The 17,587-nt window shown below is 37.2% G+C and overlaps 1 protein-coding gene across 2 annotated transcripts in view; it reads left to right on the top strand.

Annotated features, from left to right (window-relative positions):
• The first annotated feature begins 421 nt into the window (after window positions 1–421).
• DMXL1 (Dmx like 1) overlaps window positions 422–17,587 on the top strand; it is a 128,285-nt gene continuing 111,119 nt past the window's right edge. For both annotated transcript variants that reach the window (XM_008699025.2, XM_008699024.2), the window contains exons 1-2: window positions 422–560; window positions 16,164–16,289. In XM_008699025.2, the coding sequence (XP_008697247.1) occupies window positions 474–560; window positions 16,164–16,289 (213 nt within the window). In that variant the 5' untranslated portion in view covers window positions 422–473. The remainder of the gene's footprint in view (window positions 561–16,163; window positions 16,290–17,587) is intronic.

Raw genomic sequence — 17,587 nt, 5'->3', positions numbered from 1 at the left:
CGCGTAGTGAGCGGCAAAGGCCAGTGGGGGTGGCGGGCACCGGAGCCGGGAAGGGACAGGTCAGGCGGGGAAGGCGAGCGCGTGCTGCCTGCGCCACTGGGGCTCGATCTGGGCCAGGCACCCCGAGCCGAGAAGGAGTGCGTGGACTGCGCGGCCCTCCTCCGGGCAGTCGGCTTGGGGTCTCGGCCCTTGAGTCGCCCCGGAGCTTCACCTGGGCCCGCGCGGGCTGTGACAGGTGCGCAGACGAGCGCAGCGCTGCGCCCTCTCCGCGGCCCGCCCCCTCCGGGCCTTGCCCGCCAGGGCTCGGGATGAACTGCGGGCCCCAGCTGAGCGGCTCCGGCTCCTGGCGCCTGGCGCTGCCGCCGTCGCCGCCCAAGAGCGGCCGCCGCCCCTGAGGGAAGGAGGGAGGGAAGCGGCAGCTGACCCTGGGCATGAGCCGGACTCGGCGTCCGTTGCTGGACTAAGGCGCAGACATGAACCTGCACCAGGTGCTGACCGGGGCTGTGAACCCTGGCGACCACTGCTTCTCCGTGGGCAGCGTCGGCGACCAGCGCTTCACGGTGAGTGAGGGAGTCTCCCGCGTCGCCCGCGGTGGGTCCGCGCCCCTGAGTCAGCTGGGATCGGCCCAGAATCACGGGGCCGAGGCCAAGAACGCCTGGTCGCCCGCACTGGGGTCCCCAGGTCCCCCACGAAGGTCCCCGCCCCTAGCCGGGCAGACCTGGCTTTTGAGAGCAAAGAAGGTAGAAACATGTCAGTCATCGAGGCACTGAGTCGGAAGTTAGAATGTTTTGTAGGATTTTTAAAGTTTCAAGTCTAACGTCCTTGGACTGGGATGGTTTCTCAAAATCGTTTATCCAGAAATCGTTTTTGTAATGTGTATGGGGCTTTTCATTACCCTACTCCATAGGTTTAAATTGTCAGATTTAGAAATAGTCGGGATTGGTTTAATTTCTTTATACTAATTTAAGATCAAGTATCTTTGTAATTTAAAAAAAGTGGGTGTCTTGAAACAATTACCAATTGTTTGTTATCAACATCTAGCTTTGAGTTATACAGTGAAAACAGTGTTTTCATTTACTTTTCGTATTCACCGAGGAATAACTTCTGAAAGAAAAAAATATTTTTCATAAGTAATTCACTCCTGTCAGCCTTTGAATTCCATATGTAACAGTTTAGAAATCCTGGGAAACTTTTATTTTAGATTTCTCACATTAATTACTAAAAGTTGCATTACAGTTTTTTGATAAAACTCCTCTGGTATGTAGTGGTAGTTCCAGGTTAAGATATACTGAACATGACTCGTTTTTCGTTGGTCTTCCTCAGATATTGGAAGGAAGAAGGCCCCAAACTTCTGGCTGCTTAGCAGCGTAGTGGCATTTTCTGCTTTAACTATAGTTTTTATAATAATTTCAAGCTGTAAGTAAGTACTGCACATGCTACCCTTTGTCTAAACATATTTATAATGCTGAGGATATTTGCTACAACTTTTGTTATCGCTTAGTTATGATTAAAAGTAAAACTTAATTTTGCCTAAGCAAGTGAAACAAAGTAAACAGCCTAACAGATCCCCCAGGTTTTCTTCTCTTATGAATTATTCTGTGGTCTTTGTCAGTAGGAATAAATCTTAAATAATAGTAACTATTTAACATGTTATAGGAATTTCATACCTGAATTGTGCTTTTAGATCTGTGACAACTAATGCTTCGCTCTCACAGAGAGTCAGTACCTCCTGGAGAGATTCATACACACCTTAGCTTGCATTTGACACTAGCAATTTTGAGATTCTGATACTAAATGTTAATCTAGCCTAAATACTCAGGGGAAGAGTGAACTCTGAGGGTCTCAGTGAGCCACTATAGACTCGGTATACCTGGACATTGCTCTCTGCTCTTGCTATTAAAGATGGAAGAAATAAGCAGCATGCTTAGGTGGTTTTCCTAGTGGGAGATTATAGGATAACATCTCCTAAAGTGATATGAGTGCTTTCTCCAATGTAAATTCTAACAACTTTTCCTAAGAAGGCTTTTGGAATCTATGCCATAGTGTGAACTTGAAAGTGCGTACATTATACTGGCCTATTTATACACCTAGAAGACCCCTCTAAGTGTATATAAAACCTTGGTGAATGCCTCCGTGTTATTTTAAAAAGAGGTGAGCTAATGTATCAGAGACTGTATTCTACACCATCATGTAGCTTCTTCTGCGACCTTTTTAAAAAATCTGTTTCCATAGACCAGATTTTTAAAAAAGATTTATTTACCTATCTTAGAGAGTGAGAGCGAGCGAGCACGCGAGAGAGCACCCCCGGCCCACGTACAGGGGGGAGGGGCAGAAGGAGAGGGCGGGAGAGTTTTAAGCGGACTCCGCCCTGAGCAGGACGGGGGCGGGGGCTCAATCTCTCCACCTTGAGATCACCACCCGGAGCCAAAACCAAGAGTTGGACGCTTAATTGATTGCGCCATCCAGGTGCCCCTCCATAGACCAGACTTTAATCATCTCCTACCAAGCCTACTGGAGATTTCTCCCAAATCTCAGGAAGTAGTCTAGTAAATTAGACAAAAATAAATTTTCAATTTGTTTAGTATAAAGAGATCCTAGTTCTCTGTAGTTTGGGTGGTAGTTTAAGGATTAACATTTTCTTCCTTTGTACCCAAGCCATCCTTGGCCCTTTAACATTGTGTTGCTAGTTCTATTACAAAGTTTCTTGCCTTCGGTTTCTTCCACACCGTATATACGTCTTAAATTTATCGCTCTTGAAATTGCCTGGGTTTTGTTTTGTTTTGTTAATGTTAAAAAGCGGATCTGGGGCGCCTGGGTGGCACAGTGGTTGGGCGTCTGCCTTCGGCTCAGGACGTGATTCCGGCGTTATGGGATCGAGCCCCACATCAAGCTCCTCCGCTATGAGCCTGCTTCTTCCTCTCCCACTCCCCCTGCTTGTGTTCCCTCTCTCGCTGGCTGTCTCTGTCTCTGTCAAATAAATAAATAAAATCTTTAAAAAAAAAAAAGCGGATCTATTTATTGTTTACTCCTTGAATTCTGTTTTCAGCCTCTTCTGATTTTGACGTCTTTGATAGGGAGATAGCAAACATTAATGGTAGGTGGTTTGTACAGACTAAAAATAATCGCTAAATTTCAGTTTTACTTGAGGGAGGGGCATGAGATCTTCCTCTTGGAGGCCCCTTTGAAGAATGATTTTATTCCTCCTGATACTTAACGCCTTTTGTGAAGACATCCTGTGTTTGTAATACCTCCCTTCTCATGTTTGCTGATAACTCACCTGTTCTTGTTTTGAAAGATTACAAGAAATGCGATCCTGTTTTCCAAAGGAAGTCTGACAGGTTTTAAATTGAGATGAAATCGAATGCCAGCTCTCATGGATTCTAGATTTTAAAATATGTACTTAATAATACAATTTGTCTAAGTATTAGCTAACACTTTTACTGCTTAAACTGTCATGGAATATTTTGACTTCCCTATTAGTATGAGAACTTCTACTAGGCAGTGACCATGTCACTTATGCTGTCAGGGTACTTTATTTGTACTTTCATTGTATCATTAACCAGTATTGCCTTGTGTCTCCCGTGGTTTCATTATGACCATCTAGAACAGTGATTAAGGTATTGGTGATTCTTATTGGTAGAGTTTTTACTTGGATTTGATTTCCAGGCTAGTCTCTTACAGTTAGTTGTACATCTGTGAGCAAGTTCTTTTAAATTCCTTTTTTTCTTATCTGTAAAATGGGGCCAAAGTGGTAGCCATTCATAGGGTTGTTACATGAAAAAGTGCTAAGTTCTCAGTTCATTGTTTAGTATATGGAAAACCCTCAAAAATGTCAGTTATGGTAAAATTAAAGTTTTACTCGTTCTAATGCTTGGCACATAAGTACTGGTTGAATTGATGAATAGTAGTTAAAGAAGCCTTATTGCAATATAATTTAAAATCTCTGTTTTAAAATAGCTTTAATAATTTAGATTTGAGCCCAAATAAAATACTTCTATTAAAGTTCCTTTAAACTTTTTTCAGTCACTTGTTACTCATTTTACCCGCAATATCAGTTGAGCAGTGGTTTTCCTATACACTAAGCAAAAATTCTTTATTTTTTCTTTCTTTACCTGAATGCCTCCCTTGGTCTTTTTTCCTTGTTAATTTCCTACTATTTTTAGAGTGAAAATATGTTAGCAAACTGGTCCTGATATGTTGACAACTTTTGTTTTTAGAATAAAAAATATTTTGTTTATGAAAGATGAATAGTAAGTTAAAAAGAGGCACAGTTAATTTGAATCTAGCATTTCTAGTATTCCTGTGCATACTGATAACATACGTGCTTTCATATACAATAGATTTTTTTTTCTTTTCATTTCATACTTTATAGTTAGTGTTGAAACTGTGTTTCAAATGAAATGGAAAGGGAGGTAATTTACAAGAGACAGACTGTTAATATTTAGGACTTCCTGTCTCTAGTTTGGAATTTAAACATCTTTGCTATAGGAGAGAAAGCAAACATGTTAGAGCTGCAGGCTCCCTTTTGTGTTAGACGACCCAGTGTTCACAGCCAGGGAACCCAGATTAGAAATCAAAAGACTGACTGCAGCTATCTGGGTGTTGGTAGAAAAATGCAGTCTGAATTAGCATTCTTCCTCCTCTTTCTGTCGTGGTAAGCATCCTTTAGTTTAGCTTTTTGTTTTGTTCACTCTAGGGAACACCTTTATAGGTGGGAGAAGAGAAAGGGTTTTTTGTTGTTGTTGTCTGGTTTTATTTTTGTTTCTTTTTGTTTTTTTTGGAGGGGGGCTTATGAGTCTTCGTAAGTGGAGAAAATACAGAAGGGGAAAATTTGATACTATTCACATCTGGAAAAAGATTTTTATGATTCTCATATACCATGACAAGTACATCAAAAGTGGCCTATTTTAAAATACTAGGTTTTAAATAGTATTAAAGTACCTTTAAGATTATCGAAGCAATACTATTTCAACATTATATGTTTAAAAATGAGAAAAATGTTAATTACAGCATTTTACAATTCAAGTCATTTAACCAGGAAATATACCAGGAAGAAATTCCTTAGAATATTTACCTGGTGTGGTTGGTTAAAACAGAATAGTGAAAACAAGAAATCCAAGTGTTTTACATAAATCACAATACTTCCAATTTCAAATACCAGCTGTTATAGCCTCGGATAATTTTTGAAATTTAGAATATTTGAGAAGGTTTTCTGTCACAATTTCAAGTAAAAAAACATGATTATATGCTCGATAGCACATGTATGAATTCATTTCTTCCTGTGGATCTCGATTAGTCTCAAAATTAGTAAACCTAATATTACAGGTACCTAATGAAAGAATTTTCACTTGTTAATTTAATTTTCATTGGTTAGTAATAGATTGTTCTGATTACAGATCTCTTGACAGAAGCAGCTAATGTATCAGTTATCACTATGTGCACATTAATTTTGAAGACCAAATAGCATGGCAGTTTATTTGGTAAATCAGTGCTGTTCTTATTGTTTTAATAATGTTATACGATATAGTCAGGATACCTTGAAGGGAGATTTTGAGAATTTATTTTAGAAAAATCTGTCAAACTAGTTTTAGATTTGGGTTTAGAAATACTGTGTGTATCATATTACTTCTTAGGTTTTTATTTAAACCAGGTTGATGGATTATTTAAAGAATTCAGTGGTACATACTTAGCCTACTTTAAAGCTGTTTTCCCTGGTTTTGGGGGGGAGACGGCTTGGTGTGCTTTTTTACCTCATCATGTTGTATAAATTACAGAGAAGATTGAATTAATTTTAATAGTCTTCTAGAATTATGCATAAGAAGATGTGTCTGTTTTAAGTGATTTTTGAGTGATACCCAGATTGGATTATCTGTATAGATTTATGTCTTTTTTTTCCCAGCTTTATTGAGATATAATTGACATATATCATTGTTTAAATTTAAGGTGTACACTGTGATGATTTGATACATGCACATGTTGGGAAATGTTTATCACAGTAAGGCTAGTTAACATACCCTTTACTTTGGATCATTACCATTTTGTTGTTGTTATGGTGAGAACATTAAAGCTTTACTCTTAAACTTTCAAGTATGTAATACAATATTATTAACTATAGTCACCATGCTATACATTAGATGCCTGGAACTTATTTATCTTACAACTGAAAGTTTGTATCCTTTGACTAAAATCTCACATTTCCCCCACCCCATAGCCCCTGGACATCACCATTCTATTTTCTATTTCTATTAGTATAATGTTTTTAGATTCCGTGCATAAGTGGAATACATACATAGTGTATTTATCTTTCTCTCTTTGACTTATTTCACTTAGCATTATGCTATCAAGGTTGTCATAAATGTCAGGAGTTTCTTCTTTTTTATGGCTGAATACTATTCCACTGTGCATATATACCCCATTTTCTTTTTTTTTTTTTTAATTTTAAAGATTTTTATTTATTTATTTGACAGAGATAGACACAGCCAGCGAGAGAGGGAACACAAGCAGGGGGAGTGGGAGAGGAAGAAGCAGGCTCATAGCAGAGGAGCCTGATGTGGGGCTCGATCCCATAACGCCGGGATCACGCCCTGAGCCGAAGGCAGACGCTTAACCGCTGTGCCGCCCAGGCGCCCCTATACCCCATTTTCTTTATCCACCCATCTGTTGTTGGACACTTAGGTTGTTTCCATGTCCTGGCTATTGTGAATAAACACTGCAGTGAATATGGGAGTGCAGGTATTTCATTGAGATAGTCATTTTATCGTTTTTGGATATATACCCAGAAGTTGGATTGCTCAGTCATATGGTAGTTCTATTTTTAATTTTTTTAGGAACCTTCCTACTGTTTTCCATAGTATCTATACCAGTTTACATTCCCAAAAAGAGTGCGCAAGAATTTCCTTTGGTCTGTGTCTTCACCAACACGTTCTCTCTTGTCTTTTTGATGATAGCCATTTAAATAGGTATAAGGTGATATCTCATTATGGTTTTGATTTGTATTTCCCTAATAATTAGTGATTAAGAACTTTTTTTCATGTACCTACTAGCCACTTGTCTTTTTTTGAAAAATGTCTATTCAAGTTCTTTACCTTTTTTAAAATCATACTTTTTTTGCTATTGAGTTGCATGAGTTCCTTACATACTTTGGATGGTAACACCTTATCAGGGATGGTTTGCAAAATTTTCTTCCATTCTGTAGGTTGACTTCATTTCTTTTGCTTTGCAGAATCTTTTTAGTTTGATGTAGTCCTACTTGTTTATTACTACTTTTGCTGTTTGTGCTTTTGGTGTCATATCAAAAAAGTCATCACTAAGACCAATGTCAAAGAGCTTTTTCTCTGTGTTTTCTTCTAGGAGTTTTATGGTTTCAAGTCTTACATTTAAGTCTTTTATCCATTTTGAGTTGATTTTTGTGTATAATGTAAGATAAGGGTCCAGTTTTATTCTTTTGCATGTGGATGTGCAATTTCTCAACACCATTTATTGAAGAGACTGTCCTTTCCCCGGTATGTATTCTCGGTGCCTTTGTCGAAGATTATTTGACCATATGTACATAGGTTTATGTCTGAGCTTAATGATTCTCTTCCTTTTTTGTTCATGTGCCTATCTTTATGCTAATATCATACTGTTTTGATTACTATAGCTTTGTGATATAGTTTGAAATCAGGAAGTGTGATGGCTCAAGCTTAGTTCTTTTTTAAATTTTATTTATTCATTTTTCTTTTGTTCAGTTAGCTAACATAAAATACATCATTAGTTTTTGATGTAGTGTTCAACGATTCATTACCCCATCCCCCAACTCCCCCCTCCCTTTTTAACCCTCAGTTTGTTTCCCAGAGTCCAGAGTCTTTCATGGTTTGTCTCCCTCTCTGATTTCTTCTCATTCAGTTTTCCTTCCCTTCCCCTGTGGTCCTCTGCATTACTCCTTATGTTCCACATATGAATGTCAAGCTTAGTTCTTACTCAAGATTGCTTTAGCTATTTGGTGTCTCTTGTGGTTTCATATGAATTTTGGGATTTTTTTTCCTGTGAAAAATGCTATTAGAATTTTGATAGGGATTGCATTGAATCTGTAGATGGATTTGGATAGTATGGACGTTTTAACAGTATTCTTCCAATCTAGGAACACAAGATATTTTTCCATTTATCTGTGTCATCTTCAGTTTCTTTAATCAGTGTCTTAGAGTTTTCAGTGTATTAGATCTTCCACCTTTTTAAAATTTATTGTTAAGTATTTTATGTTGCCGTAAGTTGTTAATTTCTTTTTTGAAAAAATTTATTGTTAACACACAGAAATGCAACTGATTTTTGTGTATTGATTTCAAGTATCCTGCGACTTTGCTGAATTCATTTGCTCCAGTTTCTTATTTTTTATTTTTGGTAGGGTCTTTAGGTTTTTCAATATATCTTGTTAAATGTAAACAGAAAGTTTTATGTGTTTCTTTCCAATTTGGATGCCTTTTATTTATTTTTTTTCATGCCTAATTGCTCTGGCCAGGACTTTTAGTACTGTGTTGAAGAGAAGTAATGAGAGTGGACATCCTTGAATTTCTCCTGATCTTAGAGAAAAGCTTTCAGCTTTTCACCACTGAATATGGTGTTCATATTGTGGGCTTGTCATATATGGCATTTATTGAACTGTCCTTGAATCCCAGGGATGAATCCCACTTGATTATGGTGTATAATCTTTTACATCATAATGTGTAATGTTGAAACTTGTTTGCTAGTATTTTGTTGAGGATTTTTGCATTTATATCAATCAGGGATATTGGCATGTAATTTTCTTTTCCTGTAGTGCCCTTGTCTAGATTTGTAACGACATAATGCTGGCCTTGCAGAATGAGTTTGAAAGTATTCCCTCTTCAGTTTTTTGGAAGACCTTGAGAAGGATTGGCATTAATTCTTCAAATGTTTTGTAGAATTCACTGTTGAAGCCTTCTGATCCTGGGCTTTTATTTGTTGGGAGGTTTTCATTACTGATTCAGTTGGTGTATTATGTTTTCTCTGTTTTAATTTCTAAGAGAGAAAGTATTGATAGTGGTAGTGTACAAAAACTAAAGCCCTTGAGGGGGATGGGAAGATAGTTAACCTTAATATTTTCTAAGAGTGCAAAGAATTCCTGACACCAGAGAGTTTGAGAACCATTGCTTTATAGTATTCCATTGATTATACTACATTTATATATTCCATTGTTGGTAGGTGTTTGAGTTGGTTCTACTTTGGGGTATTCATTGAATAGCTACAGATGTTCTTATTCATGAGTTTTAGTGTACATATGGAAACATTTCTGTTGGGTATAAACTTAGAAGTAGAATTGCTAGATTATTGGGTGGGCATATGTTTACCTTTCCAAAGTAGTTATGCAACATTAATTTACATTCCTGTCAATGGTTATGGGAGTTCTGATTGCTTCATAGTCCAAATAAGACATTCTTAATTATGGGAAGAAATTAGAGAAAAATTATTAAATTCATGCCAGTGTTTGTTTATAAGGCATTGAGTGACAGCATAACAGAGTAAGTAAGAGCATGTACTTTCCCACTAGTTATATCTTGGTTTCAGTCTTGGTTGTGCCTCCTACTGGCTCTGAGACTTGAGCCAATTATTCAGTCTGTCTAAGTTTAAGTTTCTTTAGCAGTAAAATATGGGGTGATTATGGTAAGTACTACACAGAATTTGTTGTAGGGATTAAATGGGTTACCAGTGAAAAGCATTTAGTATTGGCCTTGTGGTATAGTGCCAAAGAGAAGAAAATAGGCCCAGAAGACTATAGTGAGTGAAAGATAAAAGAAGGCACAAAAAAGTGATAGCATTTTTTGTTTTAACTTTTTGAAAACAATTATTTAGGTTTTAGATGTTTTCATTACTACACAGAAAATAACTATTTAGAAATAATTTCATACCTACAAAAAGTTATAAAATAAAAATAGTACAAGGAACACCCATACTCTCTTTACTTAGATTTGGCTATTGACGATAATGTACTCCCATTTTCTTTATCATTTGTGCTCCCTGGACCTGTGTGCGCCTACATAATTCTTTTTCTGAACATTTTGAGGATGTTATGTACGTTATAATTCTTCACCCTTAAATCCCTTAGTCTGATTTCCTGATAAAAGGAATAGCCTGTTCCATAATCACAGTACACTTACCTTCTTCATAAATTTACATTGATAAAACCTTTATATTACCCATGTTCGGGTTCTATTAGTTGATTTCTCTCTAGGTTTTTACCCCTTCCAGTACAAGATTCAGATTGTGGGAATACACTTAGTTATCGTGTCTCTTTAGCATCATTTCTCTTTTTCTTTATTCGTTTCAGCAGTGACATTTGAAGAATATAGTACTTCCCTTCCACTTCTAAAAAACAAATCTTTTCTCATTTCACATTTGTCTGATGTTTCCTCCAGATTAGATCAAGCTTATGCATTCTTGGCCAAAATTCTGCTTAGATGATGTTGTGTCCTCTAGGTTTCCCATTTGGAGGTACGTGATACCTATCATTAGTGATGTTAATTTTGATGACCATTGAAGGTGTTGCCCAGTTTCTCCATTGTGTGACAGATTTTTTTTCTCCTTGCAACTAATAAGCAGTGTGTGAGAGAAACTTTTAATACCTTGCAGATATCCTCATCCTCATCATCATTTTCCCCTAGGTTGACTATCCACTGACAATGATTCTTGCCTGTTTTTTTTTTTTTTTTTTTTTAGAGCACCTTCTTTCTGGTATAACAGGGTATTCTATGCCCCTATTGTACCTACCCTGCTCTAGTGCTATACTGAGCCATTTCTTCAAGGAGCCCTGGTTTCTTTTAGTTGAGAATGCTAGTAGAGGCCAAGATCAAGGTGCTAAGTGATCTCATTGCTACTGGAATGTCTGGGTCTTGACCTTTTCATTAGACAAAACTAGCACATATACACATGTATGTGCATATAGCAGGCTAACATGCACATACATACACATATACAAACATGTATTTACGTGTGTACGTGGACATATGTATATTTTTGAAAACATGATTTTATACCAGTATTTCCAATTCCATAACAATCTTACTTGACTCTTTTGTCTTTCCCTGTTTTATATCTTTGTTCCTTTTCCCTNNNNAGTGAGATCCTTGGCTCATTTGCTCAATTCTGTAATACATCTCAACTAGTTTCAGAATTGCATTGTCCATACCACTATAATTAAAAAACAACCTACAAAAAACATTCAGGGTTTGTTTGTACTTCTCCCCACCCTGCCTGTGAGATAATAGAAAATATATGTATTGATCTCTGACCCCAGTTTCTGGCACAGAATTCCTGAAGCTCTTCAAAATTCCTAAGTGGTAAGAACATTAGGAGCGTCACTTGTTATAATATTTGGTGTTTTTTTTTTTTTTTAAGATTTTTTTAGTAATCGCTGTACGCAGTATGGGGCTTGAACTTACAACCTTGAGATCAAGAAGCACATGCTCTGCTGACTGAGCCAGGCAGGTGCCCACTAATATTTCGTTCTTGACCCTGGGTCCTACCCCAGCTACTGAAACCCTTGTAAACTCCTAAGTTATAAGGGTACTAGAAGCATATTTTGTTCTAATGAGGCAAATCTGGGTGGGCTCCTGGATGGCTCCTGAGATGGTCACCAGACGGATCAAGCCAAATTTAGAAGCTTGGAATTTTGAGCCCCACCTTCAATTCTCAAGAAACTAGAGAGGGGTTGGAAATGGAGTTAATAATTGATCATGGCTGTGTGAGGAAGCTTCCATGAAGTCCCAACAGTATGGAGCAACAGGTTGGTGAGCATATCCATCATGTACCAGGAGGGTGATGCATCCCAGCTGTACGGGGACAGAAGCACCTGTGCTTGGGACCCTCCCAGATCTTGCCCTTTTTGTCTGTCTGGTTGTTCTTCTGTATTCTTTGTCTGATCTTTTAATAAACTGGCAAATGTAGGGAAGTTTTTATGTGAGTTTTGTGAGCTGTTTTAGCTAAAAACCAAATCCAAGGGAGAGGAGGTCAGGGAACCTCTGATTTTGTAGCCAAGTTGGACAGAAGTTATGGATAATCTGGGGACCCACTACTTGAGATTAGCACCTGAAGTGTAGAACAGTCTCATTTAAGACTGAGCCCTTAACCTGTGGGATCTGACACTATCTACTTGAAGATAGTGTCATAATTGAGTTAAATTGTCAGATACCTAGTTGGTGTCACAGAATTGTTTGGTGTGGTTAAAAGACCCCACGTCTGTGGTCAAAAGTGTTGTGAACGTGGTAGTAGTGTCAGAGTAAAGGAGAAACATGGGAGGTGGACTCTTTCCTTTTCACTGCCCAAGGCTGAAAATATGGGGTCAGATTCTGTGTTCATAAGTTACTTAGTTCCTTTGACCCCTCTTTCTTTTGGTGTGAATATGTATTCATTTGAAATATGCTTAGTTCCTTTGTTTCACTACACCCTCCCCCACTCTGATTGGTTTAAGTCTTTGAATATGCATTATGTTAATGTGTTTTCAAAAGTCGTTTTTTTCCTGTATCTCTTCTACTTATCCTCCCCACCTTTGTAGGTAATCAACTTTATTGTTGCCTAGTTTTATCCATCCTGTGTTTTTTATTGTAATAAACAGATCCATGTATGTTTTCTAATTTTCCTTGTCCCTTACCCAAAAAGTGACATATGTGTCCTTTTGTGCTTTGCTCTTTTTCTCTTAATAATATCCTGTAGAAATCACTCCATGTCAGCCATAGATGGCTTCCTTATTATTTTTACAGCTGTATAATGCTCCATTTTGGGTATGTACTATAGTTTATTCAGCCAATCTCCTATACACAGCAGGCTTTTTAAGAAGATAACATTTACAAATTCTTGAAAATGATTAAGAAATGGAATGTAATACAAATACAGTTTGAGTCTTTAGTGCATCCTGCGTTTAATTATATAACCAAATAAACTGTAAAAATTTAAGTTCTGTAGTGAAAAATACCAGAAGATCTTTATTATAACCCCTAGCATAATAGTCAGCTTGGTTATATCCCTTTTTTTCCTCCATATAGTAGTTTGTTGTCATCCATTAGTTATAACTCTAAGAGAAGAAAGTGGGGACTGAAAGAGAGATATTCCAGATAAGATCAGTCACTTTCAGTTGATTTGAAGTTTACCAAAACTAGAGAGAGAAAGCTTAATATGTTTTAGTACTGTCACTAAGAGAAAGTCAAATGACAGGCTGTACTAGTGTAATACACTTACAGCAAAAGAACGGGGGTAATTCAGAACTGGGTTAATCTTTGAATGATCAAGGGTTAATTGTATAGTAAGTTGGTATCTTCCTCTCTGTAGGGCTAAGTGTTTATTTCTGGGATAAATATGCATTTCTCAATTCTGCAGATGTTTAGTACTTGTATTAAACAGTAATTTTGTGAGGAACTTCAGGCTTAGTACAAACAATTCAGGAAAATTTAGAATTGTAGTTGACAAAAATAGTTGCTATACAATATCTGAAAGTAGGTAGACAATTTCAGGTATGGCAAAAGGAAGGCAAAGTTATGAAGACATGTTTAAAATATAGATATATGCTCCAGTTAATGGAAACTAAAATTTTTTGTTTAATGAATAGGAAATCTAAACTGTAAACATATTTATAATTTGACACAGTGTTTTGGAATACACTGACTATTGGTATTTTATCAGAATTTAATATTGAGGTAAAAAAATAAGTTTCTAAAATATTAAGATATTTAGAGTATTACAAATGAAAATTTTTCTTAAATTAGTTTTTGAAATTTATTCTTGCTAATAATCCTGTGACAAGCCTTGTGATCCATGGATATTTATATAGGTGAGCAGACCATCATGAGATTTTTTTTGTTTACTGAGCCAATTTTTTCCACTATATGACGCCAGTAGAACCAGACTAGATTGTCCCTAATTCCTTTTAGGAAAATTCTAGGCGAGGATACTTAACTAGGAAGTCCTCTTGGTGTCATGCAAATAGCACTGGATCAAGAATCAAAAGAGATCAAGATTCCGAAGCCCACTCTGCCGCTAAGAAGTTATGTCAGCCTATTTAGGCCTCATTTTCTTTCTTTTTTTTTTTTTTTTTTTTAAGATTTTATTTATTTATTCGACAGAGATAGAGACAGCCAGCGAGAGAGGGAACACAAGCAGGGGGAGTGGGAGAGGAAGAAGCAGGCTCATAGCGGAGGAGCCTGATTTGGGGCTCGATCCCATAACGCTGGGATCACGCCCTGAGCCGAAGGCAGACGCTTAACCGCTGTGCCACCCAGGCGTCCCTAGGCCTCATTTTCTTGTCTATAATGTGAGCAGATTTATTTGTATGTTCTCTCAAATACCTTTTCAAATATTTTTTGCTGGCACATACAGAAACATTTTGGGTTTGGTAAAAATTAAGGTCATGAAGTATAAATTATTATTTTCTACATTAAGTAAGGTGTATGTGCAGGTGCAAAAGTGATGAGAAAGTAAATAATTACTAATACTTTAAGAACTTATATTCGGATGGGAAAGTTTGTGCTAGATGTTTTATTGTCAGTGTCATACTTCATGGTGGCCTGTATATGTGAATTCCAGGAAGACAGCCATGAAGAAACTCCTGTGATCTAAGAAGTTAGAGAAAAGGATACAAAAAGAATTCTGGTTGGAAGAGTTCTGCTAATAGTAAATTTCAAAAAGAGCTATAAATTGCTTGCTAACAAGCCTTGAACTATGCCTTTTTATTTGTTCGGTTATGGTGGTTGTTTTTTGAAGTTAAATATTTCATTTAATCCCTAGGTATTTATAAAGAAGCCTCTTCATTTGGAATTGGAGGATAGAGCAGAGAGCAAGATACACTTTGAACCCTATTGTTTTGTTTTATAACTTAACTTGCAGTAATGAAAATGGATAATAGGCAAGATACTTATAAATCGTGATACCTGCTATGAAGAAGAATAAATAGTAATGTGATGGAAAGTAATGAGAAGCACAGAGAGAATGTGTGTGTGTGTGTGTGTGTGTGTGTGTGTGTGTGTGGCTGGGGACTAAGACCTGAATGTTGAAAAAAAGCTAGCTAGACAAAGACCAGGCAGAAGAGAAGTAGATAAAACACAGTAAAGTGGAAAAAGATTGATATGCCCCAGGACAAGGAAAGGCAGTGTAGGGACAGGGCCGATGGAGGGACGGAGAGAGTAGCTTGAGATGAGTTTGGAGAGTTAGGACAATAAGGTCATTGAACCTTGGTAGGGAATTGATTTTATTCCAAGTGCAGTGGGTAAACTATCAAGGGGTTTAAACAGGGCAAATTACTTGCTTTAATAAACATTTTTTTAAAGATTTGTTTATTTATTTATTTGAGAGTGAGAGCGAGAGAGATCACATAGGGAGGATCACCGCTGAGCAGGGAGCCTGATTGGGGCTTGATCCCAGGACCCTGGGATCATGACCTAAGCCAAAGGCAGATGATTAACCATCTGAGCCACCTAGGTGCCCCTTTATTTTTTATTTTTTTAAAGATTTTTATTTATTTATTTGACACAGAGAGAGACAGCCAGCAAGAGAGGGAACACAAGCAGGGGGAGTGGGAGAGGAAGAAGCAGGCTCCCAGCGGAAGAGCCTGACATGGGGCTTGATCCCAGAATGCCACGATCACACCCCGAGCCAAAGGCAGACACTTAATGACTGAGCTACCCAAGGCACCCCACAAGCACCCCTTTAATAAACATTTTTAAAGTTTACCCTTTCGGGGTGGCTGGCTCAGTTGGGAGAGCATACAACTCTTGATCTCGGGGTCATGAGTTTGAGTCCCACATTAGATCTGGAGTCTACTTAAAAAAAAAAAAAAGGCACCACTCTGTGTGGAAAGGAATTAGAGGGAAGCAAGAATGAAAGCAGTCAGACTATTAATAGTAGTGGAGGAGGGAGATGGTAGTAGTTTAGACCAGAGCAGTAGCATTCAGTGGAGGTGGAAGAAGTGAATATTTTGCAGATAGGACTGACTGAATTTGCTGATGGAACTGAATATCAGAGGTAAAGGAAATATTCTCAAATAATAGATTTTTTTAAAAAGATATTTAAAATTGCTCTGTTAAAACATAATATTTAGTTAAAACAATATTTAATGCCAGTTTTCTACATGATAAATACTTTCTTGACAAGTTTATCCTTTTTATTTTATCCCCCCCCCTTTTTTTTAGGCTTATGCATCTGGATGTGACATTGTTATACTGGGAAGTGATTTTGAAAGATTACAAATAATCCCAGGAGCTAAACATGGAAATATTCAAGTAGGATGTGTAGACTGCTCAATGCAACAAGGCAAGGTTTGTAATCTTGTAATGTGAGATTTGTTTTGAATATGGTTTTTGTCAGGATAATCTCCGAAGTATGTATTTCCTATTGAATTTGAAGGTGGTTTTGTTTCAAGGACAACATAGCTACAAATTTCTTTGACTCTCTAAGATGCACCATAGAGAACACAATTCCTGACTTTCTCAGATGGCTTAGAGATTGTCAGGAATTCTGTTCTTACCGAATTTCAAAATATAGCATGATGTTTTTCTGTGAGTTGATAATAAAATATTACCCATAGAACAGGTCTAAAGCTTACTTATTTAAAAATTAATTGGATAGAAGGAAAGGAATGACAATAAACCTTCAATCTATTTACAAATAAACTACTGAAAAGAAAGCATTTGTTAGAGTCATTCTTTCTCTGTACAGGTATCTCCTTGTAAATTCTGGATAAACTTTGTACTAAAATGGAAGTCAGCTCTTCCAAAGTCCATATTTTTTTATTAATTTATTCCAAGTCTGTAAGAAAAATGAGAAATTTTGTTTGGACTACTATTTGCATATGAAAAGTAAAAAATAACCTTGAAAGTAGAACGGCAACAACAACAAAAGAAACAGGTTATGATTCTGTATCAGGTGAAGTACAGTTCTATACAGTAGCAGTACTGGTAGAGTCATAGCTAGTAGGCAGCATAGTATATAGCTAAGAATAGCACAAGTAGGCACAGGTGGCCAGACCGAGGTATACTTGTAGCTAGATTGGACTGAACTTTGCAAATTTACTTAATTTTTTGCTAGATATTTAAATATATTATTGGACTATATGATTCCACTAGAACATTTTGTGTGAGGAATCAAATGGACCTAATCTATTTTTTTTTAAATCTAATTGTTTCTAAGGAACCTGCTAGTCTGAAAAGTTACCTCTTAGTACCTAGTGTAGAGGTACTTACGGTAAAATGAGTTTCGGCTCTTATAATCGTTACCTGTTTCTTGGACTACTATGTTACTCCTGTGTCAATTCCCTTTATAGTTACAAGTGTCTCCCATCTGTCCTTTTGTTCATACCTTTCATTCTCACTATATTACAAAGATGATCTTTATTATGAAATGTTGAAAATCCTTGGGACTTTTCCCCCTTCTCTTCAGGTTTGTTTGATATCCAGCTCTGTAGTTCTATAATCTTCCGTACTGTATTCAAACTTGCTTATAACATCTAGACTCACATAGGCCTGGCTATGTTGGAAATCCCATTTAATAACTTCCAATATGAGTTACGTTTTCATGATAACATAGATTACATGACAGTCCAGATTAAAATAAACAG

Source organism: Ursus maritimus, unplaced genomic scaffold, assembly GCF_017311325.1.
Source record: "Ursus maritimus isolate PB19 unplaced genomic scaffold, ASM1731132v1 scaffold_5, whole genome shotgun sequence".
Classification (NCBI taxonomy): domain Eukaryota; kingdom Metazoa; phylum Chordata; class Mammalia; order Carnivora; family Ursidae; genus Ursus; species Ursus maritimus.
Note: the sequence above shows the minus strand (reverse complement) of the source record. Positions and strands in the feature narration are given on the sequence as shown.